Below are 26,645 nucleotides of genomic sequence, written 5' to 3'. Positions count from 1 at the left end.
CCCCCACAACTAACGCTCCCCCTTGGCACCTGCGAGGCAACTGACACAGCGGGGTTACTCCCAGCTGGTGCTACGCCCCTGCAGAAGCCGTGCAGCTCCCAGCTCCGCTCCGCTCCGCTCGACGCCCGCGGACCCCGGACCCGCCGCCCGCCGCCGCCGCCCGCGGCGCCGCTCCCGCCCGCGCTGCCCATTGGCCCGCGCGCGTCACGTGGCCGTGCCATGCCGCCCGGGCGGGCCGCGCGCCGCGGCTGCTGCTGATTCATTGGCTGTGGCGAGGCGCGGTCCGGCTCGGCTCGGCGCGGCGCGGCGCGGCGCGCGTGCGGCGTCGGGGGGCGCGGGCGGTGCCGCCGCCCGGCCAGGTAGGAGGGCGGGAGCGCGCGTCACCGCCCGGCGGCTTCATCCCGCCCGGCGGCCCCTCAGCGCCGCCTCGTCCCGGGGCGTTCCAGGGGGGCCGCGCTCGCCTCGGGGCGCCGCGGCGCTCAGGGGGCTGGTGGCGCGCCCGGCCCGGCCCGGTGCGGGTAAGTGCGGTGAGGGGACGGCGCTGAGGCCGGGCGGGAGCGGGGGGCGGGAGCGGGGCGGCCCGGCCGGGCCCTGCCTGCCCCGCGGTGGGACCTGCGGTGCGGCCCGCGGAGGGGGGGGGGGCGGGTGCTGCACCCTCAGGCGGCGGTAGCCCAGCCTGCCTTACCAGACGGCTGGGTGGTTCGAAACCGAGAGCTGCCGACTTTTTTGGCAAGCCTTGAAGTCCGAAGTACTCCTCTAATTCTTATTTTATTTAAAAAACGCTTGAGGTGGCACTGTGCGTGCGGGCGGTCTGGAAAATGCCCCCTGCAGGAGCTTGTGTCACGTTCCTGAATTCGTAGCGGGGTGATTGTTTCCCGTGTTAGGAAGCCTGCGTTCAAAATCAAAACAGCTGGAAAGCCCGTGCTGCTTGGAATACGTAGATATTCTTTTCAGTCCCCCCAGACTCTGTTGTGTCTTGCACCGAATGCCGAGCATTTGAATGAACTTAAAAATTTAACCTAAAATGTTTGTAACCTTCCCTCCCCCCCCCCGTCAACCAACAAGGTAAATTTATGGTGCGTTTGTTGTGGTGGGGTTTCTCTCTTTTTTTTTTTTCTTTTTTTTTCTTTTCTCCAGATAATATCTCTCTTTGTGCTTTCAGACTGAAGGGATGAACATCTGTCCTCCATTCAGCCTGAGATTGCTTCTCCTATACAGTCTTGCCCTCTTCCTATCCTCCCCCATGTGTTTTTCCCTAGTCTTCTGCTGATTCTCATACTTCTTTTTATCTTTTCCTTTTTTCTTCCTCCCATTTCTTCCTTCTCCCTTAAAAGTCTCTTTTTTAACAGCCTACTTAGTAGCCTCATCCTCTGGTGAGCAGCCTCTGTTGACAGTGACTGGTGTAGTAGGCAGTTGAGGTCCCTTCTGAGCCCTCTGCCTTTCCATTTGCTGGCAATGATTACCCCAGTGACCCCGATCCCTCTGGACAGTCTCTGTTCCCTGACATTTGCCTTGCTCGTCCTGGCATGTTAACCTTGTCCAGTGCTTAATGCTGGATGGTGACTTTAAGCGTAGGCATGCCATTAGTTTGCCACTTCTCCTGTGACAGGTGTAGCTGGTAGAGCAATGGGACAGCAGTAGCAATGCTGTCTCAAACTACCTTGGCGAGGCTGGCTGGGGTTTGTTTGTGAGAACGTTGAGGCACTTGTATTTCCAGGTGTCTCCTAGCCTACTGCTGTGTTTGGGAGCCTCTGCCTCTGCTCCTGTCTGTTACTCTTGTTTGAGCCCCCCAGAGACTATATACAAGGGATGCAGATTTACATAACTGCTGTGGAAATAAATAGATGTTTTGGTTTCTGCTTGGAGATAATCAGGTAATAGTCTCAAATACTGCTGGTTTTCTCTGGTCCATTTGTGGTTTCCTATTGAGGTTCCTAATCAGAGAGTCAAGATAATTTTTTAACACAGGAGTAATACCTGGAAAGATGCCAGGGGAATGGCAGCTCTCCACTGACTGGCTCCATTCTTGCTGAAGATAATGAGACATTCTGGGTGTATCAATCACAACCAAAAAGATAATCTTTTTTTCCCCCTTTTTTAAAAAAAAAGTATAATTCACAATATTTAGAGCTGGACAAAGTAATTTACTGCCTATTCTTTTGCTGGCTGTCAGTGTACGCTGTGTGGTAGAAGAGGTTTTTAAGGTGAAGCACAGGTGGTGCTCTTGCAGCTCATTCAACTGTTTAGATCAAAATTCCAGTCTTTGAATGAATGATACAAAGTACTACTGGCAAAATTGTAGTACAAATTTTAGTACAAATAAATGAAGGTGATATTCTGAATACTCAGTGCATTGGGCCTTGGTTGTACTGTTCTAATGATGTTTCCTTGGTCTCTAGTTGCTTGTTTGTAGCCTGATGTAACACAGATGTGTGGCAGGGATTAAGAATGGGAAAATTGTGGTGTGTGCTGCTGATTTACCTGATGTGTGTCTGATTTACCTGAAATAAAATCTGTATTTGAGGTGCTACAATAAATTGTTTGCTGCTTCAGCAGCACTGGAGGGAATAATTAGATCTAAAGACAGGAAAAAAAAAAAAAACGGTTCTGGTTTGGAAAAATCCCAGACCAGTTTGACTTTTAATAAACAGCACCATTTCAGCAACTGAAATTCTCACTGAACCAATTAAGGCAAAATTTCTGCATCAAATTGTAGGCTAACTACAGAAGTTCAGAAAACGTTGGTCATTCAAGTGTGGAAGTGTTCAAGAAAAGCTGTATTTTTACATTTTATTTTGTTAGCTCTTGAGGAAATATAATACATAACTGACTTTTCAAACTGAAAAGCTTGAGCGTTAACTTTGCATCTGAGAGATCGTGGCTTTACAAACCCTGTGTGGGTGAGAGCAGAAAATAAAGATATTTCCACCGTAGCACAGTCAAACCGGGGCTGTGAGATATCCAAGTGTGGGAGTTGCTCTGAACAAACAGTCTATTGTATCTGGGATGGTTTTTTTCATCTCTGCAGGTTTATCTTCTGCCGGCTTTAGCGCAGATTAGGAACAAAACTGTTTTGTGGGGAGAATCACTGAGAAGTGAAGAGGTGCTATGGGGGCATGCTGTGGTCTGTACTTAGACCAGATGGACATTACATGAAGATTAGGGTCATGCTTTGTAATGGGAGAGGGGAAATGTACTCAGCTTCTACTCTGCTTGTCAGCCCCAGTGCTTTGGTGGTTTTTTCACTGATGCAAAGCCAAAACAGATCTATGAAATAAGGCCTGAACCCACTCATCCGTTTTCTGGGCTGTGCAACCCTATGAAGAGCTGCTCTGCATTTGAACCCGGGGGCCAGCACGTTGCGATGGGGCACCGCGCAAGCTTGGTGTGGGTGGCCTGTGCAGCAGCAGCACCTCCGCTGCGTGGCCCAGGGTGTCTTCAGGCCCAGGTAACTGACATGAAGGGAACCCAGATAATTCTGGCTGTTAATCAGTGCTGAATTTCCCAGAAGGAGTAATTCCTTCTTTCAGCCTTGCCCTTGTTATAAATGGTTGGTTTAGGTGTGGTTATTTGAAATGCTTCCAGCTGCCTCTGTTCTTGGATTCAGTTGTTCTTTTGGCTACACCAAGTACTATGCTTCCAGTGTTTCTTCATGACTGGCAGACTAGCTTATTTGAGTAAATCTAGTCTAGTAACCCTATGCATAGGGTAACATGCATTGACATAAATTCTCTTCACAGTGAGATTTTTTTTGCTTTCAAATGTAATGCCATCTTTTAGTTATAAAAAAAAATAAAGTTTGTTCTGTCCCTGTTATGGAGGCTGTTTGTTTTTTTTCCATAGGTTCTAACATGATAATAGGTATCTAACATGATAATAGATAAAAGGTACTTTATAAACAGCTCTTGCAGCTAACTCGTCTTCTGATGTTGCCATTCCAGTTGACCTGCAATGGGCTGATCATTGATCAAGACTGTGGAGATGTGGAAGCTTCCTTTCTTTCTATTCAGAATAAGGCATTGGATTGACAGACTTTAGGATTAGCAAGGAATCTCGGCACTGAGATTTCTGTGGAAATAAAACTAATAAAAAGAGACGTTTAATAAAATAGAAAGAAGGTGACTACTTTGCCAAGCAAGGAAATTTCAGGGAAATAGTGCAGCCCAAAAGCAGATGCGTTTGGGGCAGGCCAATTGCAAACTTGCTTTGTGGTTTACTCTTATGTCATTAGCCAGATATGCCAGAGCTCTTCCAGTTCCCGTTTTCTGTAACAAATCAGCCTGGGACCTCTGTCTGTGGTATTTACTGAAAGGGTAAAGGTTAAGAATTTCTATGTGAAAGGTTAGAATTGGCAGTATTACAAACACCTGAGGGAAAGGCAGCCTTTCTTTTGGAAAGTGTTGACTGTACTTACATTGTATCATTGATCTCAGCATTTGTAACCTTATAGGACTGAAAAGTGATGGGGCTTCTTCTAGTCTGGTTGGTCTTGAGAGAACTTGGCTTTTGAAGCTGCCATACCTGCACAACAAAGAGGAGGTAGACTTTTAGATGGGAGAGGATAATGGGCTCAGCAATACCCAGAGCACTCTTCTGACCACAGCCTTGCTGCGTCTGTAACAGTGTTCCCGAGCCATGTTCAGAACTAGGTTCAGCAAAGGTTCAGCTGGGGCATGTCTGGGAGAAGGCTATTGAAAATATAATCTTCCCGCTTTAAAAAATGCTCAGAAACTTAGAACTTATTTTCTCCTTAAAAAATAGGCTTTTCTTTACTTAGAAGAAAGGTTTAGTCTCGTTTTCTACTGTGACTGTAACAACTATCAACTTGTGGAGGCTTTCCTGCATAGAGATGTATTATTTGGGTGGAAGGGTGAATTCTTGTAACGTATCAGTTTTTGTCATCCTGAATGTCAAAATGAAATGTTTTCTGAGCTCAACTGAAGCTCACCTTTGTACATTGAAGCCAGATGATGAATTGATTGTGTAATTCTGCCCTAGCTGCAGGAAATGAAGATATGTTAGCCATAATTCCATTTATTATTTGTAGATAATACTGTCTCAAGACTCTATGTTCTGTCTGTGATTTTTAAGGCTTTTTTAGGCTAATCTATTTGCTTCAGTGTGTTTTGGGAGCAAGTCCCCGTAGCTTTGTACTAACTGTTCATGTTCCTTTACTGTCAGTGCTGGACTGAAACTTTTTGAGAGCAAAAGAAATACAAAGCTTCTGTGATGCTACGTTAAGTATAATTCAGCAGTCTTCTCAGACAAGGTTTATGAGTGAGCTCATATAGTATTTGCTCTGTCTATTTTCAAATCCATGTAGTTGTCTGTGAACTCACTGTAAGGTATGATTTCATATTAGTTTCTGCCTAACTTCTAGGTGGCCCCTACTGAGGTGAAGTACTAAGTGGGCATTAGTGTTTACTTATATCATTATTATCTCTAGGAAAATACTTGGCAAACTGTTTTGGTCTTCTATTTGTTAAATTTTACTTTAAAGTCGTAGTGTCATTGCTTTTAAACTAAGTACAAACAGTAGCTACTCTATTAGCATCCAAATTGTATACAATGGTATGGAGACCTCCTTTTACACTGCATTGCAGCGCAAGATATTAAGCATTAGTACATGGAAAATAAGACACTTTCATGAGAATTTGTGTGGAGTATAAGAAGTTTACTGTTGGGGTCTAGTTTACATTGTATAGTTATAAGGATAAAAAGGTATGTTATATGATGTGTAATACAGTAGTATGAGTCTGGAACTTCATCCTTTCTCATTCTTAATTCCCAGGATAAAGCAGTGACTAAATCAACAGTTTTCCTTAGCATTGTTATAAAGTCCTTTTGTGATGAATTTAACATCATTCTTGTTATTTTAGTACAACAGCTCATGCAGATGATGCTCTTTGTGAGCATCAATCAAACATAACCACTGTTAACATTGGTACTTTCTTTTCTCTCCAAGAAAAGTCCCAGGTATCACACAGTTGGTGTTGGCCTATATGATTGATTTTTAATTGTACAGTCAGTTTTCAGATATCTTTCTATTTTTCTTGCTAAATTTCACTTGGTTTGTATAGTATGCTTTCCTCTCTTTTATTGCAGGTGGGAAGATTGGGTATTCCCCTGAAAAGACCACAGACTTGATCTCAATTCCTGCCTATCTAAGATCTTGAGAATTAGCAAGAAGCAAGGGCCATTTGGTTAAGTATTTCCTGCAGACTTGCTTCTTGCTGGTGCTTGGGAGTAGCACGGCTTGTTCAAAGCAATAGACACATGGTAGGGTTGTATAAAGATGGGGTCTGTATTACCTTTCAGCTGATGCAGTGCAGAGTGAATAAGTTTGTGCTTGTTTTTTACATTGACTACTTTTCCTCTGACTTAATCTCTTAATCTTTGGGATGAAGTAAAAAGGAATGTGGTGGTGGCTGGTTCTCTCTTCCTGCCATGCAGAATAATGTTGCTGGTATGGGGACTTAGGGGATATGGGAACAGCCTGAGTTGTTAATTTCTCGTAGCCAACAACTTCTGGGTTAATTGTACTGCCTGGCTGATGGAGCTGATGTGTCAGTGCATAGTGCTAAGGTTTCTCAGGCTAGTGCTTCCCACAGTTTGAAATGCTGCTACTTTTTTTTTTTTTTTTTTTTCCCTGCCTAGCTTTTGGGGTCTTCACAGTTTGAACAGGGCCAACGGTTTGTTCATCTAGTCGATGAAGACTGTAAAGTGCTTAGACTCTGTGGCAGTAAGCAGAATGGAAGTATGTGGAAAATAAATGTAGGTTTTGATTGAAAATTTACCAGGTTGCTTGTGTCTACCATATTGGTAGTTTCTTTTGCTCCAGAAATGAACAGTAGGTACATTGACCAGTCCACATGAATTTATTTTTGTGCGTCAGGTCAGGCTTGGAGGTAGTTGTTGCTGGTTACATTACAAGGTCAGTTTTAGCTGTACATAAAACCAGACTTGGCTTTGTGGCCCCAGTGGTGGTGTGAGCTGTGACCTTACAAACTCTCACAGGTTACAAGCGAGTTCTAATGAAGGTATAATTTAACTTCAGGAGTTGCAGCTGGGTCTCCATGGGGGGTGTCTGGGTACCTGTTTGTGGGTTTAACCCTGTCAAGCAACCAAGCTGCTCGCTTACTCCCCCCATAGTGGGATGGGGGAGAGGATTGGAAAAGCGTGAAAACTCGTGGGCTGAGATAAAGACAGTTTAGTAGGCAAAGCAAAAGCTGCACGCGCAAGCAAAGCAGAACCAGGAATTCATTCGCTACTTTCCATCGGCAGGCAGGTGTTCAGCCTTCTCCAGGACAGCAGGGCTCCATCACACATAATGGTTACTTGGGAAGACAGACACCATAATGCTGAATGTCTCCCCCCTCCTTCTATTTCCCCAGCTTATATACTCAGCATGACACTTTGGTATGGAATATCCCCTTGGCTAGTTTGGGTCACCTGTCCTGGCTGTGTCCCCTCCCTGTTTCCCTTGCCCCTCCGGCCCTCTCGCTGGTGGGGCCCAAGGAACTGAAAGGTACTTGACTTAGTATAAACGCTACCTGGCAACAGCCAAAACCATCAGTGTGCTGTCAGCATTGTACTTGCACCAAATCCAAACCCAGCGCTGCACCAGCTGCTAAGAAGAAAATTAACTCTGTCCCAGCTGAAACCAGGACACTGTTGACATTATTGCCCGAGAGCAACCCAATGTGCCAGAAGGCAGCTGTGAACACTTGCCCTTTGTGGTTTCCAGGAGTGACCTGCCTGAATCTCCTGGTTGGCAGCGCTGAACATAGCCCTGCTCTGGGGTTTCTTGAGTGATCAAAGTGAAGCTTTTTGTTGCTCCCATACTTGCTCTCGAAAGAAAAGATCCAGAATGAGGAAAGGCTGTCTGCATTCATACACATCAAAGTCAACAGAGGGGCTTTTGCATTTGCCTTAACCAGTTCCTGTGGGTCTCAAAAAACCCCTCCATCAAGGTCAATTAGAGGGGCTTTCTGTCATGCCTCAGAGCTGTGGGATGAATCACTGCTGTCCATTCCTGGCAGAAAGAGCGCTTGAGTGCATCTCCTGGGAGAATTCCTTCCCTGAAGGGAAGTGCCCTTATCTGGCCCCCACAGTCCTCCCGTGACCTGGTGCAGCCTGGCAAATGCACCTGGCAGGCTGCTAGCATGCCAGCTCACCCTGCTTTGCCCTTCCTCAGGAGATGCAAGGTCTTAATGTTCACTGCTTTAGCTGTGCTGGTCCTTCTTCCACCACACTAGGCTGGCTTTTCAAGTAGAATAAAAGGTTTGTTTTAACGTTTTTCAGGCTGAGGTTTTGGAGACATTCGTCCAAAGTGAGCTGTAAGCTAGTTTGGGACAATGCTTATGCTTAGCTCTACTGAATGGTTTAGAGGTGTATTTTGTATGTCCTGCAAAGCCTGAGGCACAGCTTAACCTGCGAGCTGGTGACCCAGGTTTCAGTAAGCACCTCTCCCTCTGATAGTGGCTTGTCTATGGTGAAAGGAAGTCTAGAAATGCTTGTAGTCAGTGGTGAAACACTGGAGATTCTAGTCCTAACTGAAGACTAAACCCAAACAGATTCTTTGTGTCCTAGAAGTGGCTGTTGTCCCCATAAATCATAAATGGACACTAGTGACTAGATCAGGAGAAAGATCTGCGTGTGCGCCAGCTAATCCCATCTACCTGCACTTGAAGTGCAGGAAGAAACATTTTTTGGATTGTTCATATACCTTACTCTGTAGTTTTAGTTCTGTGGATTCCTGTTCAGCTCTTTTTATAATGCTGAAAGTGAGGAGGTGACAGTGAACATTGGTGATGCCATGTAAGAAATATTTAAATGAAAGACTCCTCTGGAAGAGTATACAATTAAACAGGAATGTGCTAATAAAATTTGTCAAGAGATGCATCATCAACAAAACATCAAGAGGAAGCCGGGGGGAAAAGATGGTGGGAACCTTCTGTACCATGTAGTCTCCTCGGGCCCACTCACAAAATGAAACACAAAATCTTGTAAGAGGCATCTGACAGAGCTGAGATGGGAGCAAACTAGGACAGGAATCTTGGATTTTCCTCTGTGCTGTTTGCTTCTCCCAGAGGCATTAGTCACTTTGGTTGATTTAAAACAAGAAAAACTCTGTCTAAAGCTTAATTAGACGTTCTTTCTTTGACTCCAGGAAATAAGAAGGTTTTCTTGACACTGGGAAAGCAAAGGAGGAACTTCACTGTTAACACAGGCACTTAAAGTTACTTACCTCTTTCTGTCATGTTCTTAAAGGGTTGGGAAACATCCTCAGCCATGAACTGGGTTGTCCATTACAGCCATCTTTTTTTCTTCCTCCTCTGTGCTTCAGGCTGCTTGTTCTCACTGGGAGCTTTCTGAGTGGCTAAAGGAGGGAAGGTGAGGGTAATCTGAAGCTCCTTATCCTGACCCAAGAATGGGGTTGGTCACCACCTCCTCCCTGCCCCTGTTAGCAAGTTGCTTATTGTATAAACTAAGCCAATTTAAGTTGAAAAATAGACCCGCTTCTTGTTTTAAATGATTTGTCACTTGCTAGTCAGGTTTTGGTATGTGTTTAATGTTCTGAATGTTGTAACTGGGTATGAAGCTTACTTCAGGTGTACTTCACTATTTATTTAAAATTGTTTTGAGGCATTTCTGCCACCATTTGCTCATGGCAAAATAGTTGCAGAAATAACTTTTTTACATATCTGAAATGCTGTTCGTATTGCCTGGGTGCATTTATGTTCTTCGTTTTGTGCCGGATTCTTGTTCTTTAGGTATGGCCCTCCTAGCACTTGAACAACATGCCTTCCTTGCACAGCCTTAGTCAATTTAATTAATCTTAGGGCTGACTGAAGTTTCAGGTATTTTGAGTGACGTGACTATTTAGGGCCCTTCTTTTCAAGAAATTTTATCTGGATTTGAGTTTGTGTTCTGAGAAGTTTCATTGTCCACAGAACAACTGATTGCAATAGTTCTATGAACCGCATGAAGTCTTCACTCTGCTGGGTTTTAATTGAATGCAAAATTACCCAAAGCTCGATTTGCTTTTACAAAAAGTATTTTGTAATATGTTTCAAGTTGAATGTCCTGACTCCAGCTGCTGCAGCAGATGTGTTGTGTAGAGATGTGCTCTCTTTTGGTGTGCATAAAACTGTCTAGTATTCTGAAAAAAAACCCACCCTAATCTGCAAAACCTAAATCCCTAGTGCAGTGTTGTGGTAATGACAGCAATATCTATCAAGACAATTCAATGATGTTTAATGTTGCGTTGCAGTTTTTGTTAATCTGTGGAGAAAATCACTCCTGTTTTATCTTCCTTCCCTAGTGCCATATTGAAGCTGTTACTAGCACAGAGAAATTTAGGTTGGAAGGGACCTCTGGTGGTCGCATGGTCCAACCTCCTGCTCAAAGCATGTTCAACTAAATCAGGTAAAGTTTTCCTTGTATCTAATTTAAATTTCCTGTTTCCTGATTTGTGTTCGTTGCTGCTTGTCCTTTCACTCTGCACCTCTGAGCAGAGTCTGGCTCTGGAATCTCTGTGCACTCTGTTACTGCAGACACCATGAAGGTCTCCGTGGAGCCTTCTCTTCTTCAGGTTGAACAAACCCAGTTCCCTTAGGCTCTCATGCATCCTGTATTTCAGCTCCCTGACCATCTTGGTGGCCTTCCACTGGACTGGCACCAGTGGGTCCATATCTTTCTGTTATTTTGGATACCAAAACCGGATACAGTACCCCAGATATAGTGTTACCAGTGGTGAGTAGAGAAGAGTAAACACTTCTCTTGACCTGCTGGCTAGAGTCTTGTTAATTCAGCCCAGTACACAAGGCATGTTGCTGACTGACATTCAGCTTGTTCATCACAGGGCCTTCTCTGCAGAGCTGCTCCCCAGCAGCCTGTACTGCTGCATGGGGTTATTCCCTCCCAGATGCAGGACTTTACTTTTGCACTGGTGGTCCTCATGAGGTTCCTGTCACTCCCTTTCTCCAGCTTGTCCTGGTCCCTCTGAGTAGCATTCTGCCCTCCAGCCTCTTGACTATCCCTCACGTAATCTGTGAACTTGCTATGAGTGCGCTCCACTGATAACCAGCTGCCAACAAGACTTTGTATGGGTAATGTAACCCTTTGAGCCTGGTAGTCTGGCCAGTTCTTCACCCAGACTTTCACGGCAGCATTCATCCTAAGCTGCTGAGGCTGGCGGTCTTTGGTATTTACTGTTTTTGAGCTGTAAAAGCTTTATTCCGTTGGAAGAGCCTGGTTTTGTATAGTTACAGGCATCTCTGTGGAGTGAATGTAGGTTCTCTTTCCATTGACAAGAAGCTCAGTGTTGACTGGCGGTTGGCCAGCCAAGGCTGGGGAAGGAACAGGAGGGGATGCGATAGCCTTGTCTGATGAGGCAGGGATACTGGATTTTAAAGGAACAGTTGAGAGAGCACCTTTGTAAGCATGAGTGTCTGCACTTGGGAACAGTGATGAGGAAGAGATCCCATAAATAGGGAAGGATTCTCAATTAAATCAAATAGTGTGTCAGAAGTATGTAATATCTAGTAATGCATTTTGTACCCACAGGTATATATTTATTGAGGTGCAAGATGTCTGCCCTGAGGCTGATTTCTAACAGAACCTCCCAGCAAGCCTTGTCTAACTCTGATTACACCTGGGAGTATGAGTACTATGAGTATGGACCGGTGTCGTTTGAAGGCCTGAAGGCTCATAAATGTAAGTTTAGTAGAGACATATATTATTGCAGCTGAGCTTCCCCACCTTAAGGTTCCTGCTCTTCGTTTGTAATGGTTTATTGTACAAAAATAATCTCCTAATTTTTTGGATTCTCGGCAATTAGAAGCATTACTTTATTCATTAGGTTACTGTAATTTTTTATTATTCTGTGTCTTTTTGTTGACTGCTTTTCTTGTGCATGAGAAAACCGTGGATTTCTTGGCTGTAGTAGAAATTTGTCAATACTGAGGAATACCCAGCTATCAGGAACAGTTTATAACAGGAAATACAGATGCTTCTGCTTCTGGTAACGACTTGGCATGATCAGCATTGCTTTGTTCTTGTTCCTGTTAATGCTAAAAAGGCAGTGGTGGGCAGCCTTACTGCTCTTGTTTTCATTCATAGAAAATAAATTTAAGGCTTTTATAAGATTTTAAATGAAAGAAGTTTCTCCTTCTGAAGAAAGTTTTATCATTGGACTTTCTTTGTAGGAGGAATTTGCTAAATTCAGTGTTCTGTTAATACTGGAGCTGTTTTACCGCAGAAGTAACAAGTGGAGGACAGGGATGACAGAGATGAAAAATACGGATAGGAATTGAGAGGAATTTACCTAGGACAAGCTAGTACAGCTGGACCAACATTTATATAAAATCTGGACAATGGCTTTGATTTTTATGAAAATTATTTTTTTTAGGAGGAGATGGTTGTGAGTAGAAGACAAACAAACAAAAGTAACAGACTAACTCAGAATTGGAAGTGTTTTGCAAGTGCTTTGCTAAAGAGAACCAAACCATCTTGTTTCTTTATTTCTGAGCTGGATACGCTGTGAGAGGTTTTGAACACCAGAGTACTGGGGAAGGGTCTCCATCCAGTGCTGGAGCACTGGTCCAGTGTGGGATGCGTAATTTCTGCATCATTTGTCGTGGTAGGGATTCAGACTAGGAAAGAGAATTGCCTGCAGTGGCGAACAGCAGCCCAGAAAGGCTGATCTCCCTTGGCTCTGCACAGTCAGGAGGTTTTGGGGAGGCTCTGTAAGGGACAGAAGAAACTGGTTGAAGTTATTAATGCTTTTAAAAAACTAGAGCAGAATTTGCTTTTTAGCCTGTATCGTACTTTACCTTCCCCCACCTCCCCCAAAAGCCTGCTTATTACTGTCTGTATTTTTACAAATGTTAGGCACTTGAAAAATGCAGGTTAGCTTTTATCATGTTTCTAATTTAAATGCCATTCTTCCACTTAATCAGAGACCAAATGGGATTACAAAGATTACTGATTACAAAGATTAGCTGCAGTGTTATGTACATGCCTTCTTTTTAGCTCAGTGTACCAAAGAGTGTGATGTGAAGAAAAAAAAAAAAAGGTAATTCTCTGGATTGTAAAAGATGCAAAACAGAAAAATCTTGGCTTGCCATTGAAGTGATCGCTGTGCTAAGTGTGGCAGCTCAGCTTTGCTGCCTGGCTGCTGTTTGTAGAGCAGGAGGGTTCTGGGCAGCTCCTCCTAGAGAATGGACAGAAGTCACAACTCCTTTCCAGCTGGAGCTTGATGTACTAGTGGTAGGTCTGGGGAGGTTTCTAAAAATTTAATGTATATACAAAGTAATTCAGAAGCCTGTTTTCTGAAAGCGGAGGAAAAAAAATTAATGCAAAGTGACCTGTGAAGAAAAATGTTCACATAACAATGTAACACACAAAAATACACTTCGGGGGGGGGGGGGGGGGGGGGGAGGTGGAGAGAAGATGAGATGTTCAGATGCCACAGTGACTTGTCAAAATATATGACTGAAATAAACCCAACTGTTTTACAAGCAAAAAGTGTGTTCTGCCTGAGGAGTAGCCAAGACGGGAATTAGAAATGAGAAAATCCAGAAGAGTAGGCACCAGATGTTTTGTAAATTAAAGCTTTAAAAAGTAAGTAGATAAAGATAGCCAGGAGATATCTGTGACTGGCAGAGATAAGAACAGTCCTTTTTTGTGCCTTTGGAACAGAAGAAACCTCAGTAACTTTAGAGGGAGGAAAAATACGTAGGAATGATCAGGGAGCCAGAACTGCTGCCAGGATGTTACGAGTCTGTGCGACAAAGGAAAGGAAGGTTGATACTGCAACTTGAGAAAGTCGTGGGATATTTTCCCAATCTATTTGTAACTTGGGGCAGCGTTATAAATATGGTCATATATACCATATTTTTTGAATAAATTTTGTTATATACAATTTATTTTTAATAAATGTTTAGAAGTTAGTAGGTTTGGGTAATTTGCACTTAAATGAGTGAGACCTAAATGAAATATTGAAGAGAACTTGGGCCGCCTGCTTTAATTTTAAACAAAGCCAAAGAATGTAATAGATGCAGCAGAGGGCTGGATTTGTGTCAGGAGCCACAACAAAGCAAGGAAAATGCAGCTTTAAGCTCAGTATACTTTGGAATTCTGCTGGGGGTGAACACCAAACAAACCACAAGACACTTGTTATTCAGCATGCAGTGCTGGTGGTGTGACTTTTGTGGGGAGTAGTAGAGCTTATCAGAATCTTGATTATTTTTTTTTAACATGTTTCGCTTTTATGTTTTTTCTATAGCTGATGAGTTCAGTTTTGCAGCTTTAATAATATAATCTATGCATGTTTTTTTAGACATCTTATTTGATCAGACTTTACATTCTGTTTATCAATGCAGTTGCATATGATTGAAGCACGTCTAACTAATTGGTAGGTACTAGTAGCTGTGAATGGTTAAGTGGTAAATTTTTTAATGGGAGTGTTTCTTTTCAGGTACTACAAAGTCCTGTAGTGTGGTAGATAATAATGAGCTATTGTTGTGTATTAGTAAGGCCAAACACAAAGATGCATCTTGAACCACTGCATACAGGCTATACTTACAGAATGATTCTGAAAATAATTTAGGGCTCATAATGCATGGTATTACAGAAATAAACTTGTATCAATATGCTTTAAACAAAACGGAGTATTGCAAACTTACACACGCATCATGGAGACCTATACTTGAACCACCCTGTAGTTATTTTACAAAGGGTGTTGAGAGGGGGAGATGTGGCAGAGGAGAGGTGAAGTAAACATTGCAGCAGGAGACTTGAAACTTAACCTCGTTAGCTTACCAGAAAATGGATTAAGGAGCAACTTGATTGTGATGAAGTATTTTCACAGGGAGAAAATCTCAAGTGCAGCAGGCAATTTGACTTCACGGAGAAAGAGAAAATGGTTTGAATTGATTTCCAGGTCCCAGATCTGGCTTTTAGCATGGAAGGTATTTCACAGTGGGAGTGTGATTAACCATTGGGGTCAAGAAACAGGCAGGATAGCTGATTCCTTGTTTTCTGGTGTCTTTAGATAAGTCCTGTAGGAGATCCAAAGGGCTGGCAGAAGTTCTGTGCTGTGCCTGCTGTACTGGGTCAGACAAATTGTTACGTAGCTTTACAGCCAGTGAGTATCTTTGAGGTTCAGTAGTAGCTGTGTCATGAGAGGTTAAGGGTAGGTAGAATACCTGTCCTGACCAAGACTTTCCTCTTGCATGTTTGTATGTTAAGGTTTTTTGAACTCTTATAGTGGACATTTTGAATATTTGCATTAAAAAAACCCCAACCAACCAACTGAAATGACAGGTGAAAAAGTGCCTGTATACTGTGGGTCCTGGACCAGGTCATATTTTGAGTTGATGCTCTGTAACTTTGGACCATGCTTATCAACTGATGTCTGGAAATATTTGTCCTACTTGGACCCTTCTTAATGAAGTTCCTGGAAGCTTTGGGATCCCTTCAGGAGCAACTGTGGACCAACTTTGTAGTCATAAGGGGACATAAATTTGTTTTTAGTAGGACTAGTGATTTGTCCGTGGGTCTACTGGCTATAAATGAGAACAGTAGGTACATTTTATGCACACAGCCAAAAAGCCATGCTTTTCCCAATTGCTTCTATATTTGCATTGGTGTTTTCCTTAACTGGTGGTTTGACTTTTTGTTGTTCAAATGCATTTGGCTCCTCTGACTTTTTTTTTTTATTGCAGTTTTCTGTATGCAAGTTGGAAACACAAATTAAAAATTATTCAAAAAATGTGTTGTATATTGGTTATTGGTACTTGTTGAGGTAGCAAATCATTTTATCTGTGGTTCTGTTTATTTGAGAACCCTCTATCTTACCACTGAAAGAAAGCTAGATCTTCCTAAACCTATTATGGCAAAGAGATCTATCGATACCTAGAAACCTAATGGTCTGGGGCAGAAATAATTTAAAATATCAGGGGCTCAATTCTACAAGGACAGGTGGGTTTTTTTTTCTGAAAATCAAATAATCCTCTCTTCTGAGTTCTAGTACTGAAGTTGTCTCCAAAGCAATACTTGGAAATGGGCCAGGAATCACAAAGGGAGCTGATCTTATTTTACTAATCAAGAGATTTCAATGTCTCTCCTCTTTCACCTTGTTTCTGGTTTGTCCAGACATCAGTAAAATTTGGACTCGAAACAAGAGCTTCAGTGGCAGCTTTCTGTTTAAAAATAGGTAACGACAAATCTGATCATCCTTCTTCTTTGCCAGTTGGGAATAAAGTATTTTGGGATTTGCAGTCATGCTGCATATGGAAGGAAACTTTCTGCAAGTGCAGGTTAAATACTAATCATCTTGTTTTCTCTTTTTCACCAGATTCCATTGTGATTGGATTTTGGGTTGGTCTTGCAGTTTTTGTCATCTTCATGTTTTTTGTCCTGACCCTGCTGACAAAGACGGGGGCACCACATCAAGAGTGAGTCTGAAAACTGGGATAACAAATACCGCTTGCGAAGTGGCACGTCTGTTCTATTGCAGCCCCCAAACAAGCAGTGACAGTGCTGACATTGCACTGGCTCAGCGATGTCTTGTTCTAGTCCATTCTTATGAAAAGGTGCAGTCTTTGTTCAGAAGGTCTTTGTTCCAAGCACTTCTAGGACGCTAGTTCTGGAGAATTGTTATTAACCCGTTCCCTGTTTAGCACACAGTCAGTAGGCACGTAGAGAAGGGAATAGCTGCATGTATGCATTTTTATGCTCAAAGGAAGTTCTGTGGGTAGGCTGCCAAACAGGTGGGTTCAGAGTACTGTTCTGCAAATAAATGGGGTCATTCTAGGTAGGCTTATGTTACGGTGTGGAACAGAGAAATGTGAATATTGACAGATATACAAATAAAATGCAGTGCACATGTTAAACTAAGGAGGTTGAAGTCTGGTGAGTTTCTACATGCTTGAGTGTTCAAGTCCAAAAGGCAGATGTCAGTAGTATTTACAAAATCTTCCCTTAACTCTGTAGCTCCCCTAGTCTGAGTGTCTTAGTTTCTGCTGAGAAATTCTAGTAGATGCTGAAGTACAGATTGGCTCCACCTTTAACACCAGAGTCCCTGAAAATCACAAACCAACATTTTTTCTTGTTCTTTCTGGCTGTTAAGTATGTGCAGACCATGCCTCGCCTCAACCATTTATCTGCATTTGCACAGCATGCAGGCTGTCAGTGTCCCTTCCTCTGAGAAAGTCTGAACCCACATCTCCTCTCTGGCTTGTGTGCCGTAAAGTAGAAGTAAAAAGCCTCTCTGGAGAGTGAGATCGCTTGCAGGCAGGTAGCAATGATGAGAAGCTGATTGTGAAAGGCAATTGGTAGTGCTTGTCATTTCCTAAAGCAGCCTGTCTATCTGGGCCTGCTGAAGGCCCTTTGCTATTTAGTCGTCATATGTAGAGTGGCTCTGAAATTTCGTGTAATAGCACATCTCTAGAGACAGGGCCACTTTAGAGAGGAAATACGTATATAGTGAGCCTCTTCTGTGCTCCTGAATTTTTGCTTTGGTGAGAAAGAGAGAGAGACTGGTATTTTTGCCTGCCTGACAGACTGTCATAAAGTAGCCAGACCTTGCTCTCAAGTATGTTTGAAGTCCTTTCAAGTGTTGGTGTGCTGCCTCTTTTCCCTGGAGATCTTGTTTTTTAGGTAAGCATCTGAGTCTGTATCCCACGTGAATAATTTGAGAGGGAAAGAAGTGATAAGTCAAATATAAACGAAGGGAATTTAATATGGATATTTTTCAAGAGTCTTGTACACTTGTAAAAATGCACTTTCAGGTAGCAGAGGCCTGCTTGACATCACCCACTGGTTTTCTGCTTTATTCATCAATTTTCTCAGAACACGTTGCCTAGAGAGTTTGTGAAACCCCCATCTTTGGTCAACTTCTACATCCAGGTAATGCGAACTGAATTCAGAGTTGGCCTTGCCTTCATCAGGGCGTTAGGCTAGAGACATCCAGAAGTCCCTTCCCACCTATATCTTAATATCATTTTCCTTCAGTTGCTGAAGTGAGCCCAGTGACTCTGTTCTCTATCTGCCTTAAACTTCTATGGTGCTTTGGGAGCTGTGTGTTTGGATGCTTGCCCATGTACTATGTATGCTGAGTTGGCACCTTGAACAAAGTTGAGCTTTTTTTTTTTTTTTTTGAGATCTGATAACCAGATGTGTATGGTACTGGAAATAGATCATCCAGGAATATGCTAAGGGCACCGAATACTGTTTTTTCCTCTTATTTTTGATACATGTATTGAAAAACTGGAGAACGTAAATGCCTACCTGTAAAACCAGTGCAGGCTGTGGCTTTAGTTTGCTTGAATCTTCTGTCTTGCTACCTGACTGGATTCTTCATGACTCACCGTTTCACTAGTGGGCTGTCTTGCAGTCCTCCTTTAGAAACGGATGTTAATGGGATTCCTAGGTCTTGTGAGAAAGCCAGCCTGATTGATGGACGTGTCTCTGACTTCAGTAAGTCAATTCAGCTGTTCTTTGAAGTACCATTAATGTGAGAGAGAAGTGTAACTGTGTTCAGATGGATGGATCCAAAGTACAATACTCTGATTTTTCTAGCGCTATGCTTTTCTTGGCTCAATATAAAGTATGATAGCATGTACTTTTCAAAATTGTACAAGATGTTCAGAACTGAGTACATTCTCAGACCAGAAGAAAATGGTCAGAATATGATGGGGAGAGGTAGAAATTTCATTAGTTATGGAAATGATGTCTGTTGTGCTTTTGTTTGCTTACATATTAGTATCTGTAGAACATTAGCTTATGCAACAAAAAAAAAAAATTGTTGACAAGATTTCTGAATTTCTGCTTGAAGAGTGCTCTCATTCATCACCTGGGAGAAGATATTACACTGTTTGCTTCTGTGTTTATAAACATCCTTAATGCATTTGTGCAACAAATGCATGTGTTCATGTAAGCTATCTGTACAGAATACTGGCTGATGTCATCTCAAAGTTTCATGCAGCTATTGAGGCAGGTTGTACAACTAGTTGCAGTAAAGGTGAATTGACTGATAATTTTAAGAAATCATTTGGTTTTGGTTAAGGATTCTGGAGTGAAATCCACTCAGAGAAACGCAGATCCACTGAAACAAAAAACTTCTACAGATATATGTGTATGTTTGCCGATGTTAATCAGGAAGGTTCCTCAGGTTCAGGGTAGCACTTCTGGACTGGTGCGAAGGATCTGTTTAGATCTCCCTGAGTTCCTTTTGGGATGCCAACTCCTGTTACTGTGGAGGATTGGCTAGTTACCGCTTTCCATGGTTTGCCAAGTACCCCAGGTCACTTCAGGGAGTGTTGAGAGAAGAGGTGTTTAAGATGGGGATCTCAAACGTCAGTTCCAAACCACTATGCTCCTGCTGGAAGGGTATATTGGGCAAAGTGGTCTGTACCCTGACAGTGCACTCAAGTCCAGCGGGCAGAGTCCAGAGCTTAATACTGAATCCAGTGGACCAGAACTGAGCATGGTAGGCTGGAAGGTTCCCAGAAAAGGGAGCCTGGGTTAGTTCATTGGCAGCTGCTTGTTTTGAGTGGCTTTCGGTGTGTATGCGGCTCAAGGTGTCTGGCATTCACCTTCTTGCTGTCTTTGTTGGCAGCTTCTGGGGCTCAGAAGGTCCTGTTGGCCCAAGTATAGCACAATGGATTTCATCCCCCAGGTAGCAGTGCTCCCCTTTCACAGCAAAACTAGGGCTACTTTTCATATTTTGAGTGTTCTGAAAAGTTAAGACGCTGAGGTGTAGTTGCATACTGTAATGAGCAAGACTGTGTGAGTTTCTAGTTTAAAAAAAAAAAAAAAAAATTCCTCCCCAAAATACAGGTAGTATTTGTGAATTTCAGAATCCAAAACCATCACTGTGTATTAGATCATGTGTTCCTTACTCATGCTGAGCACAGGATTGTTCTCTGTCACCTACCCTCAAGCTTGTGGGTTGTTAGGAGATTTCTCTGCATCTTCTGTTCTTCCATTTAGATCAGGTTGCCATTCCAGTCTTGTGTTACAGTCAGCTTTTGCTCCTTCACAGCACACTAGATTATAAAGCACTTTCCACACCTATAAACTAGTTTTACTTTTCTAGTGGATGCATTTCAAGATTATTTCCAAAGTCACTTCTTCCAAGGCTTACGGTGCTTGTCCTTTCTGTGCTTACTTGCCACCTCCACTGTCTGTGCCACCATGCTACATAAAACTCTTGGTGCCAGATTCGCGAAACTATACATGCAGCATACATTCAGTGGTGCTTTCTGTTGTACTAGAAATACTTACATGTTAGTCATCAGTTCTGAAGGCTACTGCACTATTACTCCAGTGTGTTTGTCTCCTGCTGTGTATACAGCAGACTATTACTTAGTTACTGGTTTGTCTTGCATCAATTTAAACGTTATGCTTCCACGTGCTTCGCTTTGAAATGCAGAATGAGCCAATACAGTTCTGACAAACTAGAGGAGTACTTTGATTTGAAGGCTGGTGTAACTGATGTTGTTAGGATAGCATTCTTGTGTCATGTAATGGAAGTGAATCAGCATTTTAGAAGCAGGGATCTTTAACTATGAACAAAAGACTAATGGTAGGTATCCTGTGACCTTGAAGGTTTTAGGGGTAGATTTCTGAAGGTGCCATCTAAGGCTTTCAAAAGCATGTTAGGCACTCGCCTCCTACCGCAGCCTTGAAAGAATTAAGAGATTTTTCAGAGAAACACTGTAATTTTAAGTGCTGTGTGCACCTTTAGGTGTCCAGCTGTCTGGCTCCAGTGTCATTGGCTACATGTTCATATGTAAATGGTAAGATTTATTAATTCTTACTTAACAAAACTTACATTCTGAGAATATGTTTAGATTTCTCCCTGCTCATCCTCTGAATACCTCTACTGCCTTTCAGATGCAAATAACTTGCATTTTGTGATGACAGCATATCGATTCAGCCTTGCAAAGAATGTATTGCTATCCAAAAATCTTTGTCTGGCTTGAGCTTTTCTCATGCCCAGCTGTTCCTGGCTCCTGCACAAGTCCGTGCAGATTGGAGCTAGTTTGAGTGAATGCTCCTAGAAAACTCAAAGAAGGATGTTCAGATGTCCTTCCCGGGCTGCGTGTCCGAGTGGTTAAGACTGTGCCTACCTGATAGTCTTTAGCTCCAGCTGTCCTAATTTGGCAATCTGAATGTCATTGACTGAAGTCAGTGGAAAGGATGGTGTGAGGTCTGGACAGCCAGGCACTCAAATCATGTCTTTAGTGACAGCAATGCTGTCTAGGCCTTGGAAAGATTTTTCTCAAAATGTTCTGCAAGCCATCTTAAAAAACTTGTTATTACTTGATATTGAGAGGAAATACTGAAGAGTATTTCTAAGTGCGTTCAGTGAGTAGATTATTACGGTATATTGATTACTCGGAGTGCCATTTAGGAGTGCTGGCATCGATAACATGCTCATGGAAAATTATCACAACTAAAATACCTTCATCAGAAAATAATAAACAATGCTGGCTTTTGAAGTCTGTTGTAGTCAAAGTGTAGGGTTTTCTTTCTTCCTGATCATAATGGTTGCTGAAACCTTAGTTGCTGTTAAGATCTCAAATAGCTTTACTCCTGTGCTTACTGTATTTTTCTTTTTCCTCCCTAGCAATGCAGAACCTTCTGAAAAAAGATTTTGTATGAACAGCTTTGTGGCAGATTTTGGAAGACCTCTGGAGTCGGAGAGGGTCTTTTCTCGTCAAATAACTGAAGAATCCCAGTCACTTTTCCATTTCTGTATTAATGAAGTGGAACATTTGGGTAAAGCAAAACAAAGTCAGAAGGGTCCAGGTCTGGAGAGTAATACCCACTTCCAGGAAGTTCCCAGGAGCAGTGGAATGTTTGAGGAGGACCTGCATTGTCTTACAAAATTTAACATACCTAACTTTGTGAACACTGAGCAGAATTCTTCACTAGGTGAGGATGATCTCCTCATCTCAGAGCCACCAATCATTTTAGAAAGCAAATCGGTCATTCAATCTTCCCATCAGATCCTTGACTGAAAAGTCTTTTACTTTAAGGTAAATGTTCCTGTTATTGTCCAGTGTGAAGCCTTTCTTGGCCTTCTGTTATTTTCATTTCAGGCCTGTGCTTTGTATTGTGTGCAAGACTGGCTCCGCTGACAGAACTCTGTTTAGACAAGAAGTAAAACACTGCTTTATTCTGGTGCCTTCTGTGGTCTAAACCTTTTGCTCAGCATTATTTTTGCTTCTTGATACTTTTTAAATTTCTTTTTTTGTTCTGTGTTTTTTAAATGACTGCTTGTGTCCAGCTTTTGAAGGGTACCATAATAATATTATGGGGACTGTGAAGGCTGGAGCCTGGCATTCGAGGTGTACGAAAACTCCTTGGCCAAGAAAAGTGTAAACCTCAAGTTAAGACTGGAGCAAGGAATCAACAGGCAGCCCCTGGGGAGGTTCTACAGCTTCTGCCGCTCCCGAAAAGGGACACCTGAAACTCAGCACAATGCATATCTGCTTGGCATTAACACCAGTTTCTGATTCCTCACTGCTTTCCAGTGCAGGTTAAACCCAACTTACAAAGCTTCCAGAGGGAGTACCTTGCATTTTAAACTGGTTACAAAGTTTACGAAATGATACCACCACCTGCTGCTGGGTAAAAGCAAACTGGTGCCTGTAATTACATTACTTCACAGTGACATTCTGATAGGTGCCCAGTGATGACCTGGAATTAGTATTCTACACACACACACAGAGTAATTTGACACTTTGTGGTTTTCTGGTTTGTTTTGGGGTGGCTTGTTTTTTTGGTTTTTTTTGGTTTTTCTTGATTGGTGATGCAAACTTCCAGTTCGGTAAGTGCAGGATTCAGTAGCTGAAATCAGATGGAAACTGTTATCTTTTGCCAGCAGTTATTATATGCAAATGGTGGTCGTATGCTAAGCTGGTGTTATGTTTTGAGGTTGAAGATGCGTAGGTTGAACCTTCCTATAGTTTTTTGGCTCTATAAATGGCTGTTTATTGACTAGTGGGCTCAGTGAAGGGCTGGCAGGCTTTGAGCTGCTGAGAGGACCAACTCCAAAAGCATAGCTGAGCTGCACTTCCTCCATCTTTTTGTAGTCAGTTGCGATGGTGCTGCCACCACAGCTGTTCTCCCAGGGAAAGGTTTGTTAAGGAATTGGTGAAATTTCAACCTTTAAATTTATTTCTTAGAGAGGAGTGAGGTTCTGAACCTTAGCCAGTACTGAAATCATGTTTCAGCTTTCTTCAGAAGATGGTAACTAATGGCCAAATGGTTTTAGAGCAAGCACAGAGGATGCAGAGGAACCAGGTTCAAACCCTCTGCTGGACTTCCAGTGAGAGTGCTCTGCAGGAAGCTCTTAACTGAAATGAAACGAGTGGATTCAACATACCGTGCCTGACTGGGTTTTCTTGAAACTAACCTGCTTTGTTATAGGTGTTTGAGTCAGAGTGAAAATGCAGCAATGGCCTGCTGATACATTTTTCAGACACTTAAATGCTGATGCACTCATTGTTCTTTCACCTGACAAATAGAAAAAGTAGTGAACGGGTTATGCAGTTAGAGAATACAGAGTGGGGGAAAACTTTTGTTTTTATCTCTTACAACCTTATAAACCATTTATACCTGAATTTCCTGTTGTCAAATGTAACTTTTGCACTACTTCCTAGTGTTTAAAGTAATGGGATTCTACTTAAAGCAGAGCCTGTTTAAAGCTAGCAGATTACTGTTGGAAAATAGTTCCCAAGAGAAGACGGATGTGAACCCCGTTACAAATGAGCTTAGCTGCACGGGTTGCAGTGGAGGTCTCCAGTACGCTGCTTCTAAGTACTTAACCACAAGTATGAAGGCTGTTAGCTGTGGGCTTCCCTTTTCTCTTCCCAAATTAAGAAATTTGAAAAATCTGAATGTGGCAACTGCTTCCCGCTGAGGCACCTCAAACAATTGTTAACTATCTGATGGTTAAGCTTTGTCTGATTGTTCTTGCTAACAAGCTCTGGGACTTCTACTAAATGTGGCTTTTATAGCCTGTGTCAGGGTGAGCGAGCTGCCTTCAGTGATGTTTGATCTGTTCTTTTCATCTGTTTTTCCTTTGCCATGCTTGAAAACAGAAGAGCTGCTGAAATGAGGGGAAATCAGTGTAGAACCCATTTCCTCTGCAATTAAAAAATGAAGTTTATTTTTAAAGCATTTAAAACTGCATTTCAAAATAATGCAGGTCTGGTTTTAGAAAAATAAAAGCTTGCTATTACCCGTGGGCTAACCTAAGTTTTCCTTCTGCTACCTTAAATCTTTTTGGCTTTTGAACTGCTACGTTAGGGAGAAAGAAGTGTTCATGTGTAAGAATACTGGTGACACTTAATGCCTAGATGAAAGGTATTTAATAAAGTGAGCAAGAGGTAATGCCAACTTAACTTAGAGTGCATTTGAATTGTATTCCTAGTGTCCTTCTGAAGAATGTTATTAATCCTGTGTTTGGTTCCTGCTTCAGTTTTTCCCTGATGGTTCTTCCTTTTTCACCTTATCTCCCCTCTATCGCTGAAGTCCTTCATGCTGCTTTTTCACAGAAAAATAACCCGGCAGTCCCCACTGCACAGCTCCCCCGTGGCTTCAGAAGCAGCGTGCCAGCAGCACAGTCTGATTCAGGGTTTTGCTCTGCCTCTGCATTACAGCAGAGTCGAAGGCAAATGCAGAAGCTTTCTCCAGCCTTCAAAAGCAGTTATTTTAAAGCTGTTCTTTCTTTCTCCTTTTTAAGAACTAATAGACACAATGTTTTACCTCAAGGGAGATTGATATAATAACTGACTTTATGTAATATGTTTAAAAAATTAATCTCTTCCCAGAAAATCAACATGAGTCAGTTCACTGTGAACAGAAAAGTTTTGACCAGGGTAAAACCCTTCAAAAGGAGTACTTGGAATTTAATGGTGTTTGAAAATGGAGCTGTTGCAAGTTTTCTTAATGGTTGGGCTCTCTGTTTCAGAGCCTCTGTTCAAAACTCACTATCAACACATCACCTGTGATAGATTTAACTTCACAGAGAATTCCCTAAGGTAACATAAACATGTATTGTATTCTGTAAGAACTTACTAGGTCAAGGTATTTATTCCAGTTTTCAAAGGTGAATATTTCTGTGTAAACAAATTTTGTGTGCAGTTGGTGGCTGTTAGTTTTTTAAAAAAGGTAATGTAAGCACCTGCTTATAGAGGAAAGGCAGAATTGAACCCATGAACTTCTCTACCACAATCCAGTGATACACCAGTCCGAGGCTAAAAGGTGAAGTAAATGATGTGGTTTTGTCATGCAGTTGAGTTTGTATGCACCTGAGCTGTAGGTTTTGAGTACTATAGTAATGACTCCTTTTGCCGCTCCGTGATAAAAAGAACCCACAAACCCCTCCATGAGCCTTAGCAAAGGAGGAATTCAAGTGTGCTTTTTCCCCTTCTACTCCGCCTTATCCTGCTGGCGGTGAAAGATGACAAGTCAGCTTGAGATACTGGAGAACGGGACTGAACTTACACAGTAGCCTCAGGTACTGACAGGTAGCAAGGACAGCACTGACCCAGAGCCTTTTACCGCGGGTTCTCCAACAAGAGCAAGAGCTGGAGGCCCCTGCCTGCTTATTTTTGGACAAGAGGTACGTAGGTAGCCTTTTGTATGGCTAAACATCATGATACGAAGTTACTGGCGGACTTTCTGTTCAAATGATGCATGGCCCCCCTTCCCTGCAGAGCTGGATTTGCACACCTAGTGCTAGCATACAGATCTGGGTTGGGTTTTTTTTCAGAATAGCTTAAATACCGGATAGTGTCAGAATTTAAAATCTTTATCCATTATAACATATTTAATTTGTTACATGAAGAATTTTGACATGTATTTTGGAGAAGCAGTGTGCCCTAGTTCATGTTATGTCTCTGCCACAAGTGTCACGATGAGCTCTGACACTTCTGCACGCCCTGTTTTCCTCTCTTGACCAAAATGTCTTCTCTCTAGTCCAGGTCACTGAGTCACCCAGCCAGCTGCTCAGTTGATTTCCTAAAAGCTTCAAAGCTGGCAAATTCAAATTATTATGCTCCAGCTGCTTTGCTGTAAACAAATGAATTCCAGCTAAACTTAAGCTAGCGATTCAAAGAAATTGGATTTAAGATTCATTCTTTTAATTCATCCCATTATAGTTTCTCCTGGAAATGTGTGATGAAATAGTATGGCACAAGAAGAAAACCATACAAGAGGCATACATCGTTGTTAACTCTCTGAAAGTCCCCACTCCAATCCTCAGTGGAATACAGTAAAAGCTAGTGACCTGTTGTGTCGGCCTCTGGGCCATTTAGGGCGTTTTCCCCCTTCTGTACTGTTAATGTTGCTGGAGAGTCAAAAACAAACAACCTTAGCAGAGAAGTTAAAACTTGGACCTTGCTTCTCCAAAGCGAACACCATTACTACAGCCATTCAAGACCAAAGACAGTCTCTTTACTGTGTAGAATGCCCACTTCACAGAAAATACCTACAAACTATAAAGATTATACTTCAGTGTTTGCAGGAATACATAAATACATGTGGGAACACCGTATAAACCGTACTACAGCTTACAGTAACAGTGTCCCTGCTCAGTAAAAGAGACTCAGAGA

The 26,645-nt window shown here is 42.5% G+C and overlaps 1 protein-coding gene across 3 annotated transcripts; it reads left to right on the top strand.

Annotated features, from left to right (window-relative positions):
* The first annotated feature begins 253 nt into the window (after nt 1–253).
* On the top strand, nt 254–24,431 carry MRAP2 (melanocortin 2 receptor accessory protein 2). Of its 3 annotated transcripts, none has more exons than XM_055713438.1 (5): nt 254–518; nt 10,328–10,431; nt 11,572–11,721; nt 16,367–16,466; nt 21,647–24,431. In XM_055713438.1, the coding sequence occupies exons 3-5, from the start codon at nt 11,595–11,597 to the stop codon at nt 22,038–22,040; spliced, it is 621 nt and encodes a 206-aa protein (XP_055569413.1). In that variant the 5' UTR covers nt 254–518; nt 10,328–10,431; nt 11,572–11,594; the 3' UTR covers nt 22,041–24,431. The 3 variants fall into 3 exon arrangements, with proteins under 3 accessions (XP_055569413.1, XP_027653746.1, XP_027653747.1); XM_027797945.2 differs by lacking the exon at nt 254–518 and adding an exon at nt 9,258–9,396; XM_027797946.2 differs by lacking the exon at nt 254–518 and having other exon boundaries at nt 10,309–10,431.
* Nucleotides 24,432–26,645: the final 2,214 nt, after the last annotated feature.

Source organism: Falco cherrug, chromosome 6 (assembly GCF_023634085.1).
Source record: "Falco cherrug isolate bFalChe1 chromosome 6, bFalChe1.pri, whole genome shotgun sequence".
Classification (NCBI taxonomy): Eukaryota; Metazoa; Chordata; class Aves; order Falconiformes; family Falconidae; genus Falco; species Falco cherrug.
This window is presented reverse-complemented; position numbering and strand designations above follow the sequence as displayed.